Source organism: Macaca nemestrina, chromosome 9 (genome assembly GCF_043159975.1).
Source record: "Macaca nemestrina isolate mMacNem1 chromosome 9, mMacNem.hap1, whole genome shotgun sequence".
Classification (NCBI taxonomy): domain Eukaryota; kingdom Metazoa; phylum Chordata; class Mammalia; order Primates; family Cercopithecidae; genus Macaca; species Macaca nemestrina.
Window position 1 is genome coordinate 86690463 of NC_092133.1, and position 24108 is coordinate 86714570.

The following is a 24108-nucleotide window of genomic DNA, read 5'->3' on the forward strand; positions in this document are numbered from 1 at the left end:
GAATTAAACAGCTGACATGTCTCCCCAGTGGACTCCCGATGTGAAGAGCCAGCACGCAGACGGATGCCTTCCACCCGGAACCCGGCGTCCAGCACGGAGGAAGTGCTCTGAGAAGGGGATAAATGAACAAACAATCTGTTCCAAGCAAAACATCCCTCCCCTGCGGCAGCTTCTCCAGTATCTCCACAGGGAAGCAAAACCAACACAAGGCCAGAGTGGAGAAGCCAACAGACACTACCCTGGTGCTCAAATGAAAATCTGGCGCAGTGGCTCACACCTGTCATCCCAGCACTTTGGAGGCTGAGGCAGGTGGATCACTTGAGGACAGAAGTTCGAGAGCAGCCTGGCCAACATGCTGAAACCCCGCCTCTATTAATAATACAAAAAAATTAGCTGGGCATAGTGGTGCACACCTGTAATCCCAGCTACTCGGGAGGCTGAGGCAGGAGAATCACTTGAACCTGGGAGGTGGAGGTTGCAGTGAGCTGAGATCGCGCCACTCCACTCCAGACTGGGCGACAAGAGCGAAACTCCGTCTCAAAAAAATATCCATGGAGACGGATATTTTCTTCTCTCCATTTTTTTTAACTTTCTCCCCATTCCCTACCTTCTCTCAACCACCTATCCCTCCCCCAGTCTTATAACATGAAGTGAAAACAGCAAATCTCTCCGAAGCATGTTTTTATTTCTCTGTGATTTGGTTTTCTACTTTGGTACACATGAGCTGTGGCTGCATTTCACACAGAAGCTGACACATCTTGCAAGAATGCCCCATAAAACAGAGCGCAAACACATCACCCCGCAGGTTCACTGTCCCTGGCAGTCACTGCTCAACTCCCTACTTCTAAGAGCACAGAAGAGAACATTGCTTTGAATCTACAGATGAGCGAGGGTGTGGCGAGCAGCAGCCAGGGCTGCCAGGATGGGAGCAGCCACAGACACAGGTCTCAGGGTATCCGTCTTGAGACACAGGTGGAGAAGCCGCACAAGAAATTCCAGCAAGATGGGAGCAGCTGGGGGATGCGCCAGCACAGCAGCCTGCCTATAGGACTCCTCTGGCTCCCTCAGTCCTGGTAGATTCTGGCATGACACCAAGGCCAGCAGTGCTGGCTCTTTGGTCCTGACACTGTGTGAGTCTGTTTTATCCTGAGGCCCCGTAGCCCCTCTTCTGGGCGGGAGTTCCACCCCTCCCCTTTCCATCACCTCCTTGGTCCCCAGCCGACCCACAGCGAGACCTACACAGGTCTTGCCCAGCTCTAAAATGTCTTGCCCTCAAAGGCCTGGAGATTGAAGGCAGTATCTAGAAACTTCTTCAGTGACACCAAGTGAGTGTTCCTGTTTCCTGTGGCTGGTGCAGCCGCTGGGTCCCGGCCGACATACCTGGAGGAGAGACAAGCTAAGGTGAAGACCGGGCCTAGCCACCTCCCCACCCCCACCTTCACCCCAGGACTGCAGGGGGCACACATTGGAGAACGGCTGACTTCGAAGCTACAGGCCCTGCCTTTGGGCCCTGGCACCACTTCCAATGAGCTGCGAAGCCTGGGTCAAACTCAGTCAGCCAGCCACAGAAGAGTGGGGAGAAACTGTCCCTCCATGTCACTGCACTTGCCCATGAGGACAACAAACGAGGTAACAACTCAAAGGCTTTGGGGACAAACACACTTGGCTTCTTGGAGTTTCTCAGGACCCTCTCCCGTCTTCCCAGGGACACATGATGCCAGTATTGAGCACCCACCATGTGCCAGGGCTAATACATACATCAGATCTAATCTTATCACCGCCCTTTGTAGATACAGGGACTAAGGCTCCAAGGGCCTACATAACTGGCCTGAGATCAAAGGCAGGAATTTTGAGACATGCAGCAGGTTCTCCAGTTCAGTTCTGGCTGCAGAACAAACACAAAGCCAGTCCAGATGATGCCCCATCCTCATGGGTAAGCTGTCCCACCACAGACAGGGTGCACAGAGCTGACACAGACTATGGGGCCAACTCCTTGGTTTCCAAATGCAGCCCAGAGAAAGGCAAGGCCAGTTCCAGGTAGCATGGCCCATGGGATAGGCAGAGCCAGGATGGAGCCTCAGGGCCGAGGTGAGGGGCAATCAGCAGCCCCATCATGTACCATATGGGCCGCGTGCGCCTCAGGATGGTCATGAAGCGTGGGCTGATGTAGTCATAGTAGCCCATGTTCTTGTGCTCCTCCTGACACCAGGCCAGCTCCGCACCTGGGTACTTCTCTGCCTCCTGCTTGATCAGGTCAAAGGGGAATGGAGAGATCTGGGGAGGGAAGAACAAAGGAGCATAGCCAGAGGAGGGGTGGTGTGTCCCCAGCACCCCCGACAGGAGGCACAGGGCCTCACCAGCCTTCACCTGGCCTGGCTGGCATACTGGCCAGAGCCGGGGCCAGCAACATGAGCTTGCCCATCAGTTGACTGTACAAGGGGCTCAGGCGCACCTGCTCCAGGCGCGTGATGGCCACCTTCTCCTCCAGGCCCTGGCTGCTCCGCTCCTTCACCAAGTCATAGTACACCTTTCCCGTGCAGAAGATGAGCCGCTGCACCTGCTCAGGGGCCTGTGCTGCAGCCCCATCTTCAGGAATCACCCGCTGGAAGCTGGTCCCTGAGTGACCAATAGGACACGGCAGACATGTCGGTATCCAGGGGGGCTGGGGCAGCTCAGGACCAGGCCTGCGTCCCCAGGCTCTCCTTAGCCACTGAGACTAACTGCAGGTTTGGACCTGTGGCTGCAGTGGACACCTCTTGAACTAAAAGATGGAGCAGGGGACAGCTGACACCCTGAGCTGTCACAGGGAGAGGGGTGGAGACACCCAAGGGTTGAGCCCTGGGAGCATCACGTTTAAGGTGACTGGAGGTGGGGGTACAATGAGAAGGGCCCTGAAGGAGATAGAGAAGGCGACACGATGGCATCATCCTTTGCCCCAACCTTGCTTCTGCCCAGTTGTGCCCACCTCCTGCAGAGCACTACAGTCCCCCATCACTAAGCAGATGTCCCAGGAGGCTGCTCCATGCTCCTCCTCTTTCAGCCTGGCAGCTGAGCCCTCACCTCCAAGCCCCATCCATTCCTCCATCCTGAGCCCATGATCTTGACCCCAGGTCATGCCCACTGCAAAACCTCTCAGGAGGCTACTGTAGTGTCCCTGCATCCCTGCATCTCAGGTGAGGACTCTAGGGCAGAAAGGCCAAATGGATCCCAGGCCCTCAAGAGAGAAGCCAGCACAGGGCAAGCAGCCCAGGTAGTCTAGTCCCGACATCAGAGCTCTAACTGCCCGCTTCAGCCACCCACCCGCACAGAGGGGACATCCAAACAGACGTGGGAGAAAATCCAACCCCTGTCCACGCTGAGGCCCTTCCCGGCCCTCCGTCTACTGCCCAGGACCATTTTCCAAGACAGCTCTGCTCCACCAGCCTCACACCTATCCTTCCCTGGATCACAGTCACCTCTCAACTGCAACTATAGGTGTTTTATCTGATCTGACTCCCAGGTAAATAAGGTCAAAGACTCCTGGAGGGGACACCAGGACCCCAGGGCCTGTAATGTCTGTTTGGCTTGTGAATTTTAAAAATGGACAAAGGAATGAATGATACTCAATATCTTGCGAACTCAGCAGGCCTCTGGCAGGCCTCAACCAGCCCTGCTAGGGCCTAACGGGGCCCCAGTGGACTCTGCCATGAACTCAGCCCACATGACCTGAGCTGGCCCAGGTCAGCCACTGTGCCAGCCTCCCAACCCTATTGCTAGTGGGACCACGCCAGGAGCTGCTGCAGGTCAGCAGAGCCACAGACAGTGGGGAGGATGGAGGAGCCCCAGGAGCAGAAGCCACGCGATGGGCCACCGCCCCAGTGTGGGCTGCCCCACACCCAGGCCAGGCACGTACCGGATACCATTTGGTCAAAGCTGGACTTGGCCTCTGGGTGCCTCAGCAGAGATTTAGGTGTGAAGATAATCAGCTGGAAAGGAAACACACGCCCAGCTGCCAGCTGGCCCTGTCTGGCCAGGGCCCCTGCATGTAACCCCTGCCCTGGGACGGTGACTCACCGGCTTGCGGAAAGGCAGCAGGATCTGCCGGCGCAGCACGTGGAAGTAGTTGGCCGGTGTGGAGCAGTTGACCACAATCCAGTTGCAGTCATAGAGCTGACTCACTTCGAAGTCCTTGGTGAATGCCTGTGGGGACGAGATGCGTATGGCCAGGGTGGCTGTCTGCTGCACCCACACCCTGGACTCCTAGCCCTGTGGGCACAATAGGGCGCGCCCCTGTCCTGGAGACAGCAGCAACACTCACGGGGTAGGCATCCGAGTCATCATTGCTCATCTGCAGGAACCTCTCGGGCCTCGCAGACGAGTGCTCTGGGCCCTGAAAGCAAATGCCAGATGGCCCAGGCTGGCCCCCACCATGGGACAGACATCTGGCCCTGTAGGGACCCTAGGCTCAGGGGAGAGTCTGGAGGGCATCTCAGTGGAGGCGCCCTTGCCCTGGAGCCTGAACCACAGAAATGAACCAAGAATGTGGAACAAGAGCAGAATGGGCATCCTGACAGTGGGGTCTGCCCAGAGCTAGCACAGTGTGTGAACTTGCAGGGATAGAGGAAAAAACAAAAAGCCTGCACTGAGACGTGCTTTCTCTGGAATGTCCTGGAACAGTGGCTGCCACCGACTGAGCACCTGCTACAGGAGGCAAAGTTCTAGGTACCCCACACAACTTACTCGCTAATCCCCAAAAGCCCCATGATGCAGACTCTTCCTCACTGCACAGATGAAGAGGCAGGGAGAGGGTAAGAAACAACCCATGACCACACAGCCAGTTAGGGGCTGACCCAACTCAGCCTGGGCCTCGCCCACCCTCACCCACATGGACCGCTCTGCTCCATGAAAGCAGCAAGACAAGCCCAGGGGCATCTCCAAGCCGGCTCCTGCAGGACAGGGGTGACCCGCCCCACAGCCGTCACTCGCCCCCTCTTGGTGGGGATGGCCAAGGACCCAGCCACCTACATGCAGCCTGGCCCAGATCCCGCCTCCCAAGAAGCTGCCTTCACAGTGGGCAGCCCCAAGCAGGGAGCCTCACCTCCCTCCTCACTGAGCCCCAGTGTTGTGAGGATGCCGAGTACGCAGCCTGCAAAGTCTCAGAACTAAACACATCGCTTGGGCATAATGGTGGCGATGAGCCCCCTGCCTGTCTCCTTCTGCCTGGTCAGGCCGCCTGCCCACCAGATGGTATCACGGACACTCTATTCCTTCCTCCCCTCCTGCTAGCCCAGGAGCCTCCGGAGGATGCAGCCAGCCTGCATGTCTTCCCTCTGTCCCATGTGTAGATGCAGAGGCAGGTCACACAGGAGGGGACCAGAGGACAGGCAGTACTGCACAGGATAGCTTCAAACCCCAGCTACTAGCTGTGAGACCTTGGGCAACCTACTCCCCTGCTCTGTGCCTCAGTTTCCTCATCTGAAACGCAGGAACAGGGCCTACTTCATTAGGTTGCTGTATGGATTGGAAGAGTTAACATTCAGAAGCATTGAACAGTGCCTGGCGCATAGCACGCACTCATACGCGGTAGCGCCTTCTGCCAGGGGTAGCATCATCGTCTCAGCAGCTACAGCACGCACATGTACAGACCCCACCCTGCGCAGACCCACGTGCTCCAGGGGCCTGGAAAGCACATACCATCCAACTCGACAAGGGGCCCAGGGTCCATCCCATCCCTCCGAGGCCCACCAGAGCCCACCAAGCCACCAGCCACCACTGCAGCCCTCACCATGCCTTCCATGCCATGGGGCAGCAGCAGCACAATGCCGTTATGCCGCACCCACTTGGCCTGGCCGGTGCTGATGAACTGGTCGATGATGCACTGGGCCGTGTTGTGGAAGTCCCCAAACTGGGCCTCCCAGAGGACCAGGGCATTGGGGCTGGCCATGGCATAGCCCAGCTCAAAGCCTAAACAGAAGACAAGATAGAGCTTGCTGCACGCTGTCACCAAGTGGCAGTGGCTCCAGTCAAACTCAGCCCTTTCTCAGTATATCCTCCATGCCCCCACCCATCTTTCTCACAAGCCAGGACGAACCCAGGGATTCCCTGCGATTCAAAGGGTAGAATGTACCACCCTGGGGGCTGACAACATGCCCAGAGATGCTACCCTCAGCCCTGCTATCATGTGTGGTCAGGTTCAGCCATATTTAGGTATCCTGGGGAGGCAGCAGGGACCATCTGTCAAGAAGAACTCCTTAAAAACATGCAGAGCTGCTAAGAAGGGGCAGAAACAACCCTAGAGGCATCTCCCTGGGGGCGGGGAGCTGCCTGGCCTCTAGGGGCAGGCAGTGAGGAGGAGGTGAGCCAGCTAATGATGCAGCTGAGGGACAGTATGTACAGGGGACACAGGCAGGGAAGCCCAGAGCCCACAGAAGGGATCTCAGTGCAGGGTTCCTAGGGTGCAGGGCAGAGGAGGTGAGATGGGGCTCAGAGGAATGCGGGAGGGCTGGGCCAAGACTGGACTGCTCAGCAGCTGAAACCCGCAGCAGACTCTGTTGGGCTGTCTGTGCCCACTGGGGCCCTGATACCCACAGAGCCCCCTCAAAGCAAGCAGGGCCCCCTAACTGGATCCCCAAGGGGCCCAGATGGGACCGATTTCATCTCCCACATGGCCTTAGGTGGGGGCAGCCCAATCACCATCCCCCAGGGCCATCCCCTCGGGGCCTCTGAGCATCTCTCGCCCCTCCCAGGCCCTGGCCCCAGTCCCTTCCCAGCCCATCTCTGGTCCCCAGGTGTCTGGGGCCTGCCTGGCTTGCAGGAGAGTGTGGACCCACCCAGGACTCCGTACTCCGAGAGGGAGCTGTTGCACACGGTGTACGGGGCCTGGTCAGGCCAGAGATGATTCATAGGCACACACGTCCTGCGGTCAACCTCCTGGTCATGGAGAACGTGGTGCCGGTGACTGCAGAGACATAGACCGGGGCAGGGACAGAGGGCAGGTGGGTTGGCACCTGTTCACCTGGAGCAGGGGAGCTGGGCAGCAGGAGGCAGGCAAGCCTCCGTCACTGTCCCAGGAAACCTGCAGGGTCCCACAGGATGGCATCCAAGAAGGCTGTGGAAAACCAGAGCCATGTGGTCCCTCTTGCAGTATGCCCCTGCCTGCCGGCAGCCCACACACACCACGCACTGAGGGGTCTGTGGGAAGGAACTGAGTTGTGGCACCTCCCTGAGTGTCAGCTTCTCACCCATAAAGAGGACCTGATGAGACACTTCCCAGGTGCCAGCTAGAGCCACCTCCTAGGAGGCCACTTCCCCTGCCCCGTCTTGCTGGCTTCTTTATCATCTCATCAGCCCTGTCCCAATTCACAAGAGACAGAAACCACTGTGCAGTAGCCGAGGTGGGCACAGTGAGGGGTGCCTGGCTGAACCCCAGACCCTGGCTAGGACTGACATGTAGCTCAGGGTGCATCAGAGGACCACCTGGGCCCTGGTTGGAGCAAGACCGGCAGAGACGAGCAACCAGGAATAAGAAAGCCAGCTGGTCAAGTCCTGGAAGCCACACCACCCTGGCTTGCTAACCAGGAGCGGACTGAGGCAGGACCTCGAACATTTTAGGGCCCCGGACCAGAGGAAATGTGGTGTGGACAACTGACAAGTGTCAAGTCCCCATCTGGACTCACAAAGACAACTGCAAACAAGCAAGATAGGGGCTGGCTTAACAGCAGTACACACACATACACCACACACATACATACACATGCCACACATACCACACACATATGTATCCCCACTCACCACACACTACACACACACACCACACACACACACCACACATACCACACACACCAAACACTACATACACACACACCACGAATACGAAATACACCACACACATACACACACCACACACATCCATGCACACACACCAAACACCACACACACTATACACACCACACACACTACACATACTACACAACACACACCACAGACTACACACCACAAACACAATCACACATACCATACACACCCACACCCACACCCACACATACACACCACACATACCCCACATATACCACACACAAATCACACACACACCAAACATGATACACACCACACACATCACACATCACACACGCCACACACTACACACACACTCCACACATACCACACACTATACACACACACCCCCTCACACACACCACACATACACACACCCTACACACACCAAACATACACACACATTACACACACCATATACACCACACACCCCATATACACCCCCCCACACCCACAAACCACACACACCACACCCACCACAAACACCACACACCACACACACACCACACAACACACCACACATCATACACACCACATACTCCCACACACACCACACACACCATACACAAACACACACCACACACACTCCACACACACCACACATACATCACACACATCATACACACATCATACACCACACACACACCACACACTACACACCACATATACCCCCCTACACACACACGCCACAAACACATGCCATACACACCCACACACACCACACACATACACACCCCACACATACAACACACACACAACACACCAACCACACACACCACATACACATCAAATACGCTACACAAATACCACACACACCACATACACCCACCCCCCACTCACCATATACTACACACCATTCACACCACATACCCTCCACACACACACTACACACCACAAACCACACACATCCCCACATACACACCACACACATACACACCCCATCCACACACACCACACACCCACACCCACCACACACCCACGCACACTCCACATACACACTCCAAACTCCACACACATCACACACCCACACCACACACACATCAAACACACCACACACATACCCCACACCATACACACACACCAAACACACCACACACACGCACCATACAAACCCCACATACACTCCCCCAACTCACCACATACCACACACACATATACACACCAAACACACCACACACACGTACCACACACAACTCCCCCACACTCACCACACAACCCCCCAACACACACACGATCCTGAGCACCACAGAGGGCCACAAGCTTGACCTCAGTGGACAGCCTGGGCCCAGCAGTGAGCTCTGCACACTCACCCTGGGGGTCAGCGAGGTGGCCCTCTGATAATGCCGCCAGAGGACAGGGGCTAGGGATGCTGTGAAGATCCCACCCCAACAAAGGCCCCCCTTGGGATCCCCAAGCCAGGCCCAGCTTCCGCTCCAGGTCTCCTGTGCGGATGCCGAGCCCCACCACACTCACCTGAACGTGCCCCTCTCCACATCCTGCCCGCTGAGCCGCACGTGGATGCCCTCCTTCAGCAGGGAGCCAAAGGCCATGTACTCTGCCAACGCCCAGTCCACCGTCCGGTTCTTGGTCATGTCCGCCCGGCCCCGCAGAATGCGAGAGAGGCCTGTGGGAGGAGAGTGCTGGCCTGAGGGCCACGGGACAGCCAGCCCTAGCGGGGGTACGTAGGTGCTCAGCACACACCCCGCACAAAGCAGGGCAGCTGTCTGTTGATGTGGCTGGAGGGCAGGGATGCTGCAGGAGGGCCCAGGGCCAGGCATCCCTCCTCCAGCTGAGACAAGGGGCCACCGTGAGCCCATGGGGAGGTGGAGCAGGTACCACTTGGCGAGCATTGGCCTCATTCCAGACACCATCAGGCACGGAGTCATTTACTCAAATCACACAGCTGTCAAGGTACTCGGATCTGACCCCAAGTCCCCAGGCCTATGCTGTGCTCGTGTTGGCCCCACACACAGAGGCTAACACACAAACAGAGCGGGCACATGCCCCAGACGCTGTCAGCAGCTGCCCCAGGGCACTCGGTCTCAGTGCAAAATGTAAGGGAACCCCCTCAAAACTCCTCCAGGTGGGTCAGAGGGTGTGTAGCACCTCAATACAGCCACAGGGGACCCTCCGGACTTCCCAGGCAAAGGTCACAGTGGCCCCAGCCAACGGGCCCCCGGAGTGGGAGGCTGCCCTTGGTCATTGGTCCAGGCCCCGGCAAGCCGCCGTCCTTTCAGCTGCAGAATCCTGCCCAAGTTCCAGGCTGCGTTCCAGCCCCTGCACGGCAGCCCTTTCTTTCCTGCTCTCCTGTCCGACCCAGGGACGCCCCAGCAAAGTCAGTTTGAAAACCCAACCTAAGACTAGTCACTGGTACCCAGCTGGGAGTGTGGCATCTGGAGCTGCCCAGCTCACCATGCTCACCCTGAGAAGAGCTACTGTCACAGGCACAGACGAGGTGCCGAGAGCTACGTGGACCCACTGCAGACTGAGCAGGAATGCGACACACCATCTCTCTTGCATCCCAACCAACCTCCCTTCGAGGCACAATGTTGGGGTGGGGACAGCAGCCTGGGCTGCATCCGGCCCAGCAACCTCACCGGTGTGGATCTTAAAGTCCTCCAGGGGCACAGAGCTGGCCACGCTGCCGATGTGGGTGAGCACGTCCTCAGGGATCCCCGTGGCTGGGCACGTCATGCTCTTGGGCTCCCCATCTACGTTGAAGAAGCCTGACAGGGAGAGAGGCTCCGTCCACACTGGGTCAGTGGTGGCCTCTGATCCCCCTGGCCAGCCTGCCTCCCCAGGACTGAGGGGCCCATGGCTTCCTAAACTCCACTGTCACTCGGACTCACCCTGAGCCCACCCTTGGGACCTGCGACAGCTGGACAGCCACAGCTGCAACTCCCCCACAGGCCCAACACCCACCTCTGGGCCCCAGGGTCACAGCTGTTCTAACCCTGCTCCCAGGGAGGCCCTCTGAGCACCCCGGACCCAGGTATCCAGCGCCCAGGGCTTCCTCTCCCTCCTCCCACCTGGCTGTGCCCTCCCTTTTCAGTGAGCACCTGGCCATCCATGCTCAGAGAGCAATGTTAAACTTGACTTGCAGGAATCGGCCCCACACAGCTTTAGGACCTCAGGGATAGAGCCTGCAGCCTCTAGACTAGGCAATGACAGCTGTCACCTAGGGCCATTCCAGTCCTGATCCCAGTGCAAGACCTCAAGGCCCAGGGTAGTCTGTCTGAGCCACACACTGCTCGCTCACCGGGCCAGGGGGAGTCCAACCAGTGCTTTATATGCAGGATCTTTTTATCCTTGGACCTGCCATAAGCCTCCTCACAGATCCGGTCGTATTTCGCAATTTCTTCCTGGAATCAGGGGGAAGGTGTGGACAGAGCAGCAAAGCCCTGGGCAGCCAGAGGCCCAGTCCACTTGGACTCATAAGTCCTGGTCCCCGTTACCAAGTTCTTCTAGAACTCTCTGTCTCTGGTCAGTAGGGACCTCATGGCTAGAAGCCAAAGTCTCAGAGTTCAGGGGATCCTGCACGGGTACCCCGAGGCTGGGCAGGCCTGCAGTGTGCTCAGCAAGGGGATCGGAGAAGACTCCGGAAACTTGTAGTCCTTGCTCTCAGAGCTCCATGAAGGTGGAAGGACCAACACTCCATAGATAATTATGGGGACAACCCCAGCTCAGGGCCGCCTCCTACAGGAAGCCTTCCTGCACGCCTGCTCAAGGCTGGGCTTCCCCCACATTGCAGTACCCACTGTGTCCCACCTGGCTGTAACTGCATCCTTAGTTCTTGGTCCCCTTTGGTAACTGGGGCCTCTTGGGGACAAGGACCACGGTGGCTACTTCTTTAAATCCTTAGGGCTCAGCACTGGGCTAGTAACATCTACAACCCCTCCCCAGGTCCCCACCCAAAGTTTGTCCTAGGTGCCCATGCAGCCTGCCTGCCCACCTCAAACTCCTGCAGGGTGACCGTGCCCTCGGCAATCAGCTTGTCTGCGTACTTCTTCAGCACAGGCACCTGTCTGTGGATCTGCTTGTACATGAGCGGCTGGGTGAACATGGGCTCGTCCATTTCATTGTGGCCGCGCCGGCGGTAACAGACCTGCAGGAGCAGCCAGAGGGGCTCACGCCCTCCCCTACGCTGTGTGCTCAATGTAGCTGCTGCAAAATTGGGGAATATCCAGGTAGGGCACACCCACTGGGAGCCCTCTGAGCTCCACTATCACCTATCACCGAATGAGTGTCCCATCTCAGGCCTTTGCAGAGATTGCTCTTGGTGGCACAAATCTCTCATCCAAGAAGCACTCCCAGCCCTGAGTGCTGAAGATGCTGAAGACCAGGCTGGCTCAGCACAGCAGGGATGTGTCACCCACCCATGCCCTGGCCTCAGTCCCCAGACCCACCAGGTCCACGACAACATCTTTGTTGAAAGTGTTTCTCCATTCGGCTGCCACACTGCACACATATATCACAGCCTCTGGGTCATCGGCGTTCACGTGGAAGATGGGCGCATTGACCACCCGGGCCACGTCGGTGGGGTATGGTGAGGAACGGGCCATTCGGGGGTCTGTGGTGAATCCAATCTGCAGAGGCAGGAGAAACCTGCTGCGCCTCTCTACTTAGAGTGAGATAGAAGGTGCCAGCCTCGGGAACTGAGCAGGGGGACGCTCAAGGTCCACTGAGGTGCCCGGGGGGATGTGGGACACGACAGGGTGATGGTGAGCAGCCCCACAATTGGACACGGCAACAGCTCCCACGGGGACGGCAGCAACACCAGCCGAGTGGAGCCCGCTCTTTTTTGCAAGTCACTTTGACACACTGGTGGTGAGGAACACAGGCCTGAAAAATCCCAGTCCCAAAAATTGCTAACTGCAACCTGGGGCAAGGTGCTTACATTCCCACAGCCTGTTTCCTCATCTATAAAAAGGGCTCACTTAAATTCCTACCTCATAGGATGTTCACAGAAGATGACGTGACTTAATGCAAATAAGGCAATGAACACAGGGCTTTCTAAACTCGTTGTTAGAAGCTCAGCTGCCTTAGAGAAAGGGCACCAAGGTCCCTGTGTCTAAGATTACCAATGCAGGGCTGCACACAGCCAGCCTCCATGAGGTACTCGCTACACAGGTGCTCCTTTGGTCTTTCCAGCCCTGCTTATCCCTCCCTATTGTGTCCCCCAATTTCACAGACCAGGATGCCAAGCCTGGGCAGATCAGGGTCCTGCCTAGTAAGCAGCACAGCAGTGGGCTCAGAGCCAGAAGCATCTCACTTTCCCCCCAAGCTACTTCCTGGATTTCCAGGAATGCTGACGCTGTGAGACCCAGCGTGGAGCGTACATGCTCACCTGGTTGTTGACGACGACGTGCACGGTACCGTTGGTTGTGTAGGAGGGCAGGTCGCTCAGGTGGAAGGTCTCATATACCACGCCCTGGCCAGCAAAGGCGGCGTCCCCATGAACCAGGATGGACATGACCTGCAGGGCAGGTGTGAGCCAGGAGGGGCTGCGTAGCCCAGCCCGGCACCTGTACTGTGGAGACCCAGGGCCTAGCCCTCTGGGCCCACCCCACAGGGCGCAGGTCCTCGGGGCTCTCCCAGGTGAGCTTGCCTTCTTGCCCTGGGCGTCTCCACGATAGAACTGCTCTGCCTTTGTCTTCCCCTGCACCACAGGGTCCACTGCCTCCAGGTGGGAGGGGTTGGCGACCAGCGACAGAGTGATGTTCCGGTTGGTGACACGGTTGATCCTCTCGTGGTACATGCCCAGGTGGTACTTGACGTCCCCGGAGCCCTGAAGGTGGAAGTGGGAACATGATGGATCCTCCCCTCCCACACCAGACAGGTAGACACACAGGCAAGCACTGCAGCCCATAGTCAGGCTGGCACATCCTGGATCCCACTGCCTCGGAGGGCCAAGCTGTCCCTGACCCGGCTCTCCTCATCACACTGCCCCTCCTCACTGGCCTGAGGGAGGAAGACAGGGACCCTGGGCCTTGGCTCAGAGCCTCTCTGCACACTGACCATGAAGCAGGAGAGCATGGGAGTGGGGAAGGCCATCCAGCGGCAGGGAAGACAGGGAGAGAAGGGCAGGGCCTAGGCATCAGTGCGGAGACCCTCGGCCAGGCCGCCAGCAAACACTGAAGCTGAATCCCCTGACTCCTCACACCAAGGGCGGCAATGAGGGACACACAACATTTTACGATCCTGAAGCAAGGAATATTTATAGCATTCTATACAATATCCTAAGACCGAAAACACACAAGACACATAAATTCTAACAACTTTGTCATGGGGGAGCAAACCCCCGCCCAGCGATAGGGGAAACATATCAAGCTGAGAAAAATATTCATAAACAAATGCAGAAAAAGGGCAAATTCCCTCAATGTACAAAATGCTTTTACAAATCAGGAAGATAAAGCCCAAAAACTCCACAGGAAAATGAGCAAAAGCCACAAGTAGGAATTTACAGAAAAATACAAATGGCTCAAAAGCATGTGAAAAGATAAGCAACTGAATTCATAACAAAGAAATGCATTACAACAAAATCCTCTTTTGCACCTATCATATTGGCAAAGATGAAAGGATTCGAGAGCATGTGGGAGGAAGTGAGGTGGGGGCTCTGGCACCGTCACACACTGTGGATGGGCTTGCTGACATCTGCCAGCTCCTGGGAGGGTCATTTAGTCCCACCCCCTTAGCTCCAGTCACTGCACTGCTCCGACACCATCTAACAGATAAACTCGCTCACACATGTGCAAGGACCCTCATTAGAACAGCCCAAGGTCCAGCACAAGGGATGCTCTAGCTGTAAGAAGCCTGTGTGCAGGCAGGAAACAATGACAACTTGTTAAGTGAAAACAGCAAGGTGCCACCTGGCGTCATGGCTATGCCCATGGCCTCTTACAAATAAAGCTGTGCTGGACAAAGAGGTTTGTCAGTATCAGCATGAAATGTTTCTAGAAGTACACACCTAAACACAACAGAAGCACACAAACAAAATTGGCCACAAGAATGGAGTCTCACTAAGGAACATCTTCTCATTGTATAACCTTTCTGTTTTGTTGTTTTTACAATAATCAAATTTCTTTTTCAGTTGAAAAAAAATAGTAATTTCATTTAAACATCCTTTGGCCAAGTTTTCCAGTATACACACATCTTTGACTCATTGCTTTTATCCGTTTTACAGAAGAGCAAACTGAGGCTTAGAAGGCTGAAAGTGCTAGAACAAAAGGAACAGGATGTCAGAAAGACCTAGGCTAGGAGCCAGTAGGTATGGGTCCACACATGCGCGCGCGCGCGCACGCGTGCACACACACACACACACACACACACACACACACACACACGGCAGCAGGTTGGAGACAGCAGGAAAGACAGTCCTGACAGCAAAGGGATACAGAGGAGGGAGTGACAGGCTCACTGTCCAGAGGACCCACAGAGCTACTGAAAGGGAAGATGGGCAGGACTTTGAAAGAGGCTAGGCACTTGGCCGGGAGTGGTGGCTCCATGCCTGTAATCCCAGCACTTTGGGAGGCCGAGGCTGAGGTCAGGAGTTCAAGACCAGCCTGACCAACATGACGAAACCCCATCTCTACTAAAAATACAAAAATTAGCCAGGCGTGCTGGCGCATGCCTATAATCCCAGCTACTTGGAAAGCTGAGGCAGGAGAATCGCTTGAACCCGGGAGGCAGAGGTTGCATTGAGCTGAGATCGCACCATTGCACTCCAGTCTGGGCAACAAGAGCAAAATTCTGTCTCAAAAAGAAAAGGAAAGAAAGAGGCTAGGCAGTCTGGGCTGAAGGCCTGGCCAAGGCCTCCCAGGGAGGGGGTGGGCACAGGAACAACATTTCCTCAGCAGGTTGATGGGTAAAGAAAACCATCCTCACTGCCCAAGGCTCTGTTGGGCAAACAAACGTCCATTCCTGGCTGATGGACAGGACTTTGGACATGGAGGCACAGCCACATGAGCAGAGCTGAGCCAACTTCCAGCAAGACTTTGCATCTCTGGGCTTCAGATTCCCTAGCTCAAAACAGGGAGGTTGACCCAGATCATCCAAGGGCCCTCCCAGCTACCACAGACTGCAGCCCTTGCTCCCAAAAGCCTTAGGGGCCTCAGGCAAACACCCAGCCTCTTGCTGGCTTCTCCACATGCATCTATCTCAAGGTTTATCTCAGACCAGAAGCCCCAAGTCCAGCCCCTCCCCAGTTCACCTCCCAAATACCCAGCTCTCCAAGGGTGCCGGGACCTGAGCGTGGCACCCACCTCGTCTGCCGCCTCCAGCTTGGGGTCAAACTGGCAGAAGATCTGCTCCAGGTCCTTGCGGATCACGTTGGCCAGCACGTTCAGCCTGCCCCTGGAGCCAGAGGGGCCGGGCTCTCACCTGGCAAAGCCCGTAGGCCTCAGGGTTCCCTCCCCCACTGTGGAGGCCTGGCCTGGCCTGGCCTAATACAGTCCCTTCATGCCCAGAGCCCTCCTCAGGCCACCCGATCACCAGGCACCATCCTCTCCTGCTGCTGTAATGGCCCGAGGCCTGAAGTCCTGTGTTTCCTTGCTGCCTCAGGTCACTAGGCCAGCTCTGCCTAACCCTCTGACCAGACACTGGGCATTCCCAGGCCCCCCATGACAGACAAACCCCAAGTTCCTGGCAGGCCAGCCACAGATGGGGACCCCTGCACCACACATTTGGATGCCCTCATGCTGATGCAGCCCTGGGCTAGCTTAAGCACAAGCAGCTCCCTGGTCACAGGAAAGGCCCAGGGCCCTTCCCACAGGCCACTCTGCACATGTGCACACGCCCACTCAGCAGGACCCCAGCCACAGAGGTCTCCGTCCCCCAGGCTGCACTCCCCCTCCTGCTTCCTCACAGGCTCCAGCTCAGAGGTAATGCCCCACTGCTGAGCAAGCCTCCCAGATCTTCACCAAGGTCAAGGGAAACATGCAGTCAGCTTGCAGCCAGGTCAGAGACCCTCGGCTCATCTCCACAGACCTGCCTGTGGGAGACACAACCTGGGAACAACTGCCCAGGCCCTGCCCTCCCTTCCCTGGAAGAAACCCCTCCACCTCTCCTTATTCACAGGAACCTCAAGAAGCACTTTGCACCCCTTTCTGAAATCTCACCCTTGCTAGGGACAGCAGCAACATGGCCAGGGAGAGAGGGTGCCTGATAACCTGGTTAGTACCCGGCCCCAGGTGACTCTGGCCGAGTGCCTGGCAATTTCTGTGATGAGAAGGCCAGGCCCAGGGACTTAGAACTATCCAAAAACCCACCTCTACCCCCAGGTCCCACCAACACCTCTGCTCTTATTTCCATCTCATCTCTCCCACCTCTGTCCCCTGGGCTGGAAGAGAATGGGCAAGATGCCAGCGGGGAGGGGCACCCACCTGTGTGGCATCCCCAAGATGACATTCTCGATCCCCATCTCGCTGGATTTGTCGATGATGGTCTTGAGGGCAGGAATCATCACTTCGCAGCCCTCCAGGCCAAACCGCTTCTCTGAGGACCACTTCCGGGCCAGGAAGTCTTCAAACCTGCTTGGGGAGAGGATGGGGAGAGGAGAGGAGAGGGAAAAGGATGGAGAGGGAAGGGACTGAGGCTCACAGGGACTGTTCACGAGTGCTCAGAGCTGAATGCCCAGGACAGAGGAAGTCACAAAGCCTCCTTCTGTCAAATGGTCCAGGGCACACCATGGATACACCTGTCCCACCCAGCAAGGAATACAGGGTTAGGGGAGGCTGGGAATCTTCCCAGCTGAAGGCCGTTGCCTACACCCTTTCCCAGCTGCCACCCTCTCTCTTCCTCATAGCCAAGCTTCTCCCACAGGCCACCATCCACCCACTCCTAGCCCACTACCCTCCTGCCACACTCCAAGGGCTCTCTTCGCCAAGTCCCAAAGATCTCCACCCAGCTGAATCCAAACTCCAGGCCACACCTCGCTGCTCAGGAATCCACTTTGCATCCAGCCGCTGAGTCAGGTGTTCCCCTAGCCCTGCAGCCCTGCGGGACCCAGCTTCAGAAAAGTCCAGTGGGCAGACAGGTGATGCGGCCACACTCACTCCACACCAGGGATAACTTTCTGCCCAAACGTTCCCACAGCCACTTCCCGCCACTTCTGGCCTTGCTCAGTATCCTGCTGTCTTGTTCTCCCAGAGCCTCATCCCTGCCCACCTGACCTGCTCTGCCTTGGGCCAGCTCTTGGCCAAACTGCCTAAACACCTGGTCCCAACTCTCCTCCCTGCAGCCAGCGGTGAGGCCGATCCAGTCCTGCCTTCCTGTGGTACCCTCCTGCTCTCTTAGGCAGGCCGTGCGACGTCTCATAAAGCCCTGGAGCAGGACCTCCAGCCACTTGGCCCTCCGGGTGGTGCCAACCTCATGGAGCGCACCAGCCGGGCCAGTAGTGTCCGCTTCTCCTCGCTGGAGAACTGCATCACACCAGGGGTCTCAAACTTCTGCCGGATCCACTGGCACTGCTCCACATCGTTGATGAACATGAACTCCAGGCCAATGTGCTGGCAGTAAGTGTTCTGGGGAGACACATTGGGACGCCATGAGGAGCGGGGAGGAGGGATGGCTAACAACCCTGCTGTCTGGAAGAAAAAAGGCAGTGCCTTCCCGTCCTCTGGCGAGCTCCGAAGAGCTGCTTCGGCCGCGCCCCACACACCCGCCTGTGCTCACCTCCAGGCGTCGAATGATCTCCCGAAGAGAGAGGGTGTTTTCAGAGCCCCCGATGAAGGTGGTCGTTGGCAGCTGGAACTCCTTATCAAGGTCAGCCTCCTGCAGGTCATAGAAGGCTGGAGAAGGAGGCGTGGCCGAGCCCCAGGCAGCAGAGTGGAGGGAGGGAGGTCAGGCCCAGGTGGAGTCCTGCAGTCTCACCAGACCTCCCAGTCTCCCCAGTGCCCTCCCTCTGGGTCCAGCCTGGGGAGCAGAAGTGAGAGTGAGCCCAGGGTGGCAGGGAGGACAAGCCTCTCAGGCTTGAACATATGGGGCACAAGCTAAGGAAGGTGGCAGGCAGGCGTCCTTCTCAGGAAAAACAGGCAGTACGCAGGCAAGGTGGAAAGGAGGCCCTGTGGGAATTCCCATGAATTCCCAAGGATCAGGATGTCCCCTGGGCCCGTGGGCCCCTTACCGGGCCACCCACACGGCACTGCCATAGCTGTCCTGAGGAAGTGTCCCCAGTCTTACCCAGTTTATCAATGGTTGTGATCAAGTCTGAGGGCACAAAGGAGTCCAGGTCTGCATCTAGAATGCCCAGGGGGTCCAGCTGGGCCACATGGTGACCACGGATCTGGGAGGAGGGAAAAGAGCAGGGTGGGGCTGGGACCCAGCTGGACAGACCTCCTCCAGGGTGAGGCTCTGGGCCCCAGCCCCGCTCTTCCCATTTCCAAATGTTAAGCTTCCCCATGTCTCTGCCCCACAGCCACTTCACTGCTGCCTAGAAGACCCAGCCACAGCCAGTAAGCTGGCAGGAGCTCAACCCGGTTTAGAAGTACAACATGCACCTGGCAAAAACAGGAAAAAGACCTATGCATGAAGGTGTTCACTGCAGTGCTATTAGTAATAGTGAAATTCTAGAAACTTCCCCACTGCCCATCAGCAGGAGACTGGCACATGGATATGGGCGATCCACACAGTGGAGCACTCCATGATTTTCCATTAAAAGGAAGAAGGAAAATCCCCATCTGATACTACAAGGTAGTCTCCAAAAAATATTGTTAAGCAAAAAAGCAAATTCTAGAAAAGTGTGTATGGTGAACTACCCATTATCTAAGAAAGAGAAGACACAAATAAATATATGCATTAGAAGGGCAAATCATAAAAAAAACATAACATAAAACAAATTATCATCTAGGGGAGGCGACAAAATAGGATAGAGAGGCAGGGCTAGAAGCCAGAGTTTTAAGCAAGAACTTATCTTGCTTTGAAGATTTGACTTTCAAACCTTGTAAATATTTTAATTATTATACAACAAAATTAAGTCTTAAAAATTGAAAGTGAAACGAATCAAGTGAATAAATATGTCCACTTAGTGGCATAAATACACAGAGAGAAACTATCCCGACTGACTAATGGAATATTCCCTAAAGACAAACAAAAAAATTCATAAAGTCTTTTTTATTACCAGTCAGTCGTAATAGTGTTAGAATTGTTATGCTGGCCAGGCGCAGTAGCTCACGCCTGCAATCCTAGCACTTTGGGAGGCTGAGGTGGGTGGATCACCTGAGGTCAGGAGCTCGAGACCAGCCTGGCCAACATGGTGAAACGCCATCTCTACTAAAAATACAAAGTTAGGTGGGTGTGGCGGCGCATGCCTGTAATCCCAGCTACTTGGGAGGATGAGGCAAGAGAATCGCTTGAACCTGGTAGGTGGAGGCTGCAGTGAGCTGAGGTCGTGCCATTGCACTCTATCCTGGGCTACAAGGCGGAAACTCCATCTCAAAAAAAAATAATAAAAGAATTGTTAGAAATTCTAAGATTGTTGCATGTGGGCTGTGGGAAATCAAACAAGCCATTGTACTGGCATCTTTTTGTCATCTCTAAAAGGCAATAGTGCCGTAAGATTGACAGGGTCAAGGACAAACCCCAAATCCCACATGTACAGCACGCTAGAAGCATCAGTATAAACCCTTTCCTGGCTCTGATTCCTGAAATGGCCCAGAAGTAATGATCAAACCAATAGCAGGAAACAGCCAGAGACCTGGACAGTTCTGGAATAGGCAGAAATGTACAAGCTCAGCTTGGAGCATCTTGTTACACTGACATCAAAGCAGTGTTCAAACACCATGAGTGCTGGGAATATGAAGAGGTTTTGAGCAACTGTAAGGACAGTACATCTACAGCAGATTGAAATTCAACAAATATGCTTACACTCATGTATTCACATGAATCCAAAATAGGAAGATAAACTTCCATTAGTCACTTCTGGAGTGTGCTAGGTAATCACCTCATAATTTTGAAAATCAGTGAATAAAAGGAAAAAATCAAGCAGTGATCCGTCTTTCCTACACAATCTGCACCTCAGGATAAACAGAGTTAACAAAGGGAAGTTTCTCCTGATAGCAGGACTTCAGTTTATAAAGAAGGGAAAACAGAATTGGCATATCACCATTTTTGCAACCCCTAGTGAGTTAATGGTTCTAGGAAATCACTATCCACAGCTGCTAACTGCCATCACCATCACCACTAGGAAGTTGATTTTCAAAAAAAAAAAAAAAAAATCAAATGTCTATGGGATCGAGCCTCTAGATCTAATTGTCAAAGTACAGAAATTACACGGGACAATGGGATGGATGAAATGACATCATGAGGAAGCCATCAGCAAAATCCAGACTCGGGAAAACCCTACAGGACAAACCACCTGGTTTTTCCACATCATAAAAAGAGAGGAACCTGCAAAGTACAAGAGACGTACGAGCCACATCAGCCTACTGCAACCTGTGGATTTAGCTGGATCCTGCTTCAAACAAGCAGTAAAAAGAAAGCACAGGCTGGGCGCAATGGCTCACGCCTATAATTTCAGCACTTTGGGAGGCCGAGGCGGGCAGATCACTTGAGGTCACGAATTCAAGACTAGCCTGGCCAACATAGTGAAACCCCATCTCCACTAAAAACACAAAAATTAGCCAGGCGTGGTGGCAAGCACCTGTAACCCTAGCTACTCAGGAGGCTGAGGCAGGAGAATCACTTGAATGCATGGGGCAGAGGTTGCAGTGAGTCAGGATAGCACCACTGCACCCCAGCCTGGGTGACAGAGTAAAACTCCGTCTAAAAAAAAAAAAAGAAAGAAAAAAAGAAAGCACAGGACAAAAAGCAAACACAAATATCAAATGCATATTTCATATTAAGCATTATTATGTTTAGATGTGATAATGGTATTACGGCACATTTTTTAAGGAGTCCTTTTCTCTAGACATACATACTGAAATGTTCAATGAATGAAATGCTGTATCTGGGATCTGCCTCAAAATAATCCAGCAGTGAGCGGGGGCTAAGGGAGAAACGGATGAAACGAGGCTGATCATGATTGATGGGTGGTGAGTTCACCACACTATCCTTCTGCCTTGTATATGTTTAAAAATGCCTGTCACAATACAGTGGTTTTTTCAGTACAGTGTGCAGGTGATTCTAACCAGAGCTGTGCCTGCTACTGGCCTGTAAGGGGCTGCAGCCCTTCTGGTGGGAGCTCATCCACACCAGGCACAAGAGAGTAACACACCTGAATCCAGAGGCCACCCTGCCAGGAAAACTAATGCCTCGTCTTGGTTAATCAAAGAACAAAGAGCTACTGAAGGGCTGAGACCTGTGCTTAGAAGATAAGGCTCTCGGGCAGCACCCTGAACATTTCCCTGTATTTAATATACAGTTTTACGTCCTTGCTCTTCATATTTGAAGTCAAGGGTTAGATCACTGCTTCTTTCAGCCAGCCAGGAAAGACACAACACAACTAGCTGCGGTTTGCTCCCAGGTGGCCCACAGTTGATGGGTCCTCAGGCCAGCAAGGGAGCCCAACCCTGCACACCTTCCCTCTTCCATCCCCAGGTGGGTGGTGTACGGGGAACTCCATTCCATCCCACACACTGGGCACCTCATTCAGAAGCAAAGCATCATTTCCATTTGCTAATGCCCCCCTGTACCCTAGCCTTGCAGTGGCTTGCTTCTGCCTCACATTTCCCTGACGGAATACCTCCTGCCAGCAGTTCCCAGAGATATTCCAAATGATTATGCTTGTTATGGCCTGAACACCATAGCAGTCCTCCAATTAGTCCTGTCCGATGAAGACCAAAAACACAGACCATCACTGGGACTCTGACAGAGCAGAGGCCCAGCCTGAGAGAGCCTAAGCCTCCAGGAGGAGCAACTGGTGGGGGAGAATTGTTTACTGAACCATTCATTCCATAAACATGAATTAGGCACCTGCTCTATCAGTCCCTGTGCTCTTGGGATGCCCATTCTAGAGGAGAAAACAGAATTAACAAGGGTTAATCTACTCACCCCTCATTCAACAGGAACTGATCCCTTACTAAGTGCTCCTCCACATACTTGGGGCATGGTGTGTGCAAGGGACAGACCACAAGCACACGTCAGTATGCACAAAAAAAAATTCAAGCAGGTGGTAAGTGCTCTGAATGGTGATGTGGCAAAGACTGGCTAGAGAAGTGGGTGCTGCTCAGTAGAGGACAAGGAGAAGGGCTCTCTGGGGAGACGATGTTGGAGCTGAGATCCCTTCCCCTCAGTGCCTGGCCACACCCCAGGAGCCAGTGCAGCCTCCCAGGCTGTGCCTCAGTTGCCCCTCACCTGGTAGGCCCGGATCAGGGACTGCACAGCCAGGTGGTCCTCCACTAACTTGCTGGTCTTGGTCCGGCTTGAGACTGCAGACCTGCTGTCACGGACAACAGAAGGGGGCCGTGGCTGAGCAGAGCCAGAAGAGGCTTCCTCACTGGCTTTCCGGAAGAAGTTGTCCCAGGACTAGGCAGGGCAGAAGCAAGAACGCAGCCAGGTCAGGGCCTGGGAAGAGCCAGGGGTGGACCAGGCTGGGGCCCCAGGGAGTGTCAGGTCTTCCTTGAGGACCACAGCTCTCAGGGTCTTCCCAGGGTGCCTACATGTACATACAAGGATGCTCCCTGCAGAACTGTTTATAAAAATGACAATGGGAAAACAACCTACATGGCTATCCATAGAAAACTGGCTAAACAATGATTTTACATTTAGAATGTGGAAGACTACATAGTCTTTTTAAAAAGGTACATTCGGTATTGTGGATATGGAACATTGCCAAGATATGTTTTAAAGTGAACGAAGCAGAAGAGGACGTATGGCTGCTACTCTCTGTGTAGAAGCAAAAAGCACATGTGAACACACACAGGCATTTGCATGTGTTTTCCAGAAGAACAATATAAAAGCGCTGTCTTCCATGCACTCCCATACGGCACTGGTGGGAGGCTCAGTTGGTACAATCCCCATGGAAAGCAACTTGGCAATACCCATTAAAATTACACACACAGGCCGGACGCGGTGGCTCATGCCTATAATCTCAGCACTCTGGGAGGCCGAGACGGGCGGATCACGAGGTCAGGAGATCGAGACCATCCTGGTTAACACGGTGAAATCCTATCTCTACTAAAAATACAAAAAATTAGCCAGGCACGGTGGCGGGTGCCTATAGTCCCAGCTACTCGGGAGGCTGAGGCAGGAGAATGGCGTGAACCCGGGAGGCGGAGCTTGCAGTAAGCTGAGATCCGGCCACTGCACTCCAGCCTGGGCGACAGAGCGAGATTCCGTCTCAAAAAGAAAAAAAAAGAAAAA

General features: G+C 54.8%; 1 protein-coding gene across 6 annotated transcripts in view; it reads right to left on the bottom strand.

Annotated features, from left to right (window-relative positions):
- Window positions 1-668: 668 nt before the first annotated feature.
- LOC105486639 (oxoglutarate dehydrogenase L) overlaps window positions 669-24108 on the bottom strand; it is a 28432-nt gene continuing 4992 nt past the window's right edge. For 2 of the 6 annotated variants that reach the window (XM_011749578.2, XM_011749580.3), the window contains exons 3-23: window positions 23101-23271; window positions 18991-19093; window positions 18484-18599; window positions 18178-18332; window positions 17193-17339; window positions 16074-16164; window positions 13421-13600; window positions 13160-13288; window positions 12219-12398; window positions 11765-11917; window positions 11072-11174; window positions 10410-10538; window positions 9286-9436; window positions 6810-6937; window positions 5765-5943; window positions 4298-4369; window positions 4054-4179; window positions 3893-3965; window positions 2453-2616; window positions 2120-2274; window positions 669-1380 (exon numbers count right to left, since the gene is read on the bottom strand). In XM_011749578.2, coding sequence (XP_011747880.2) covers window positions 1257-1380; window positions 2120-2274; window positions 2453-2616; window positions 3893-3965; window positions 4054-4179; window positions 4298-4369; window positions 5765-5943; window positions 6810-6937; window positions 9286-9436; window positions 10410-10538; window positions 11072-11174; window positions 11765-11917; window positions 12219-12398; window positions 13160-13288; window positions 13421-13600; window positions 16074-16164; window positions 17193-17339; window positions 18178-18332; window positions 18484-18599; window positions 18991-19093; window positions 23101-23271 — 2829 coding nt within the window. In that variant the 3' untranslated portion in view covers window positions 669-1256. Of the gene's footprint in view, window positions 1381-2119; window positions 2275-2452; window positions 2617-3892; window positions 3966-4053; window positions 4180-4297; window positions 4370-5764; window positions 5944-6809; window positions 6938-9285; window positions 9437-10409; window positions 10539-11071; window positions 11175-11764; window positions 11918-12218; window positions 12399-13159; window positions 13289-13420; window positions 13601-16073; window positions 16165-17192; window positions 17340-18177; window positions 18333-18483; window positions 18600-18990; window positions 19094-23100; window positions 23272-24108 lie in introns of those variants that run through there. The other 4 variants (XM_024794363.2, XM_011749583.2, XM_024794362.2 and 1 more) reach the window with 3 other exon arrangements.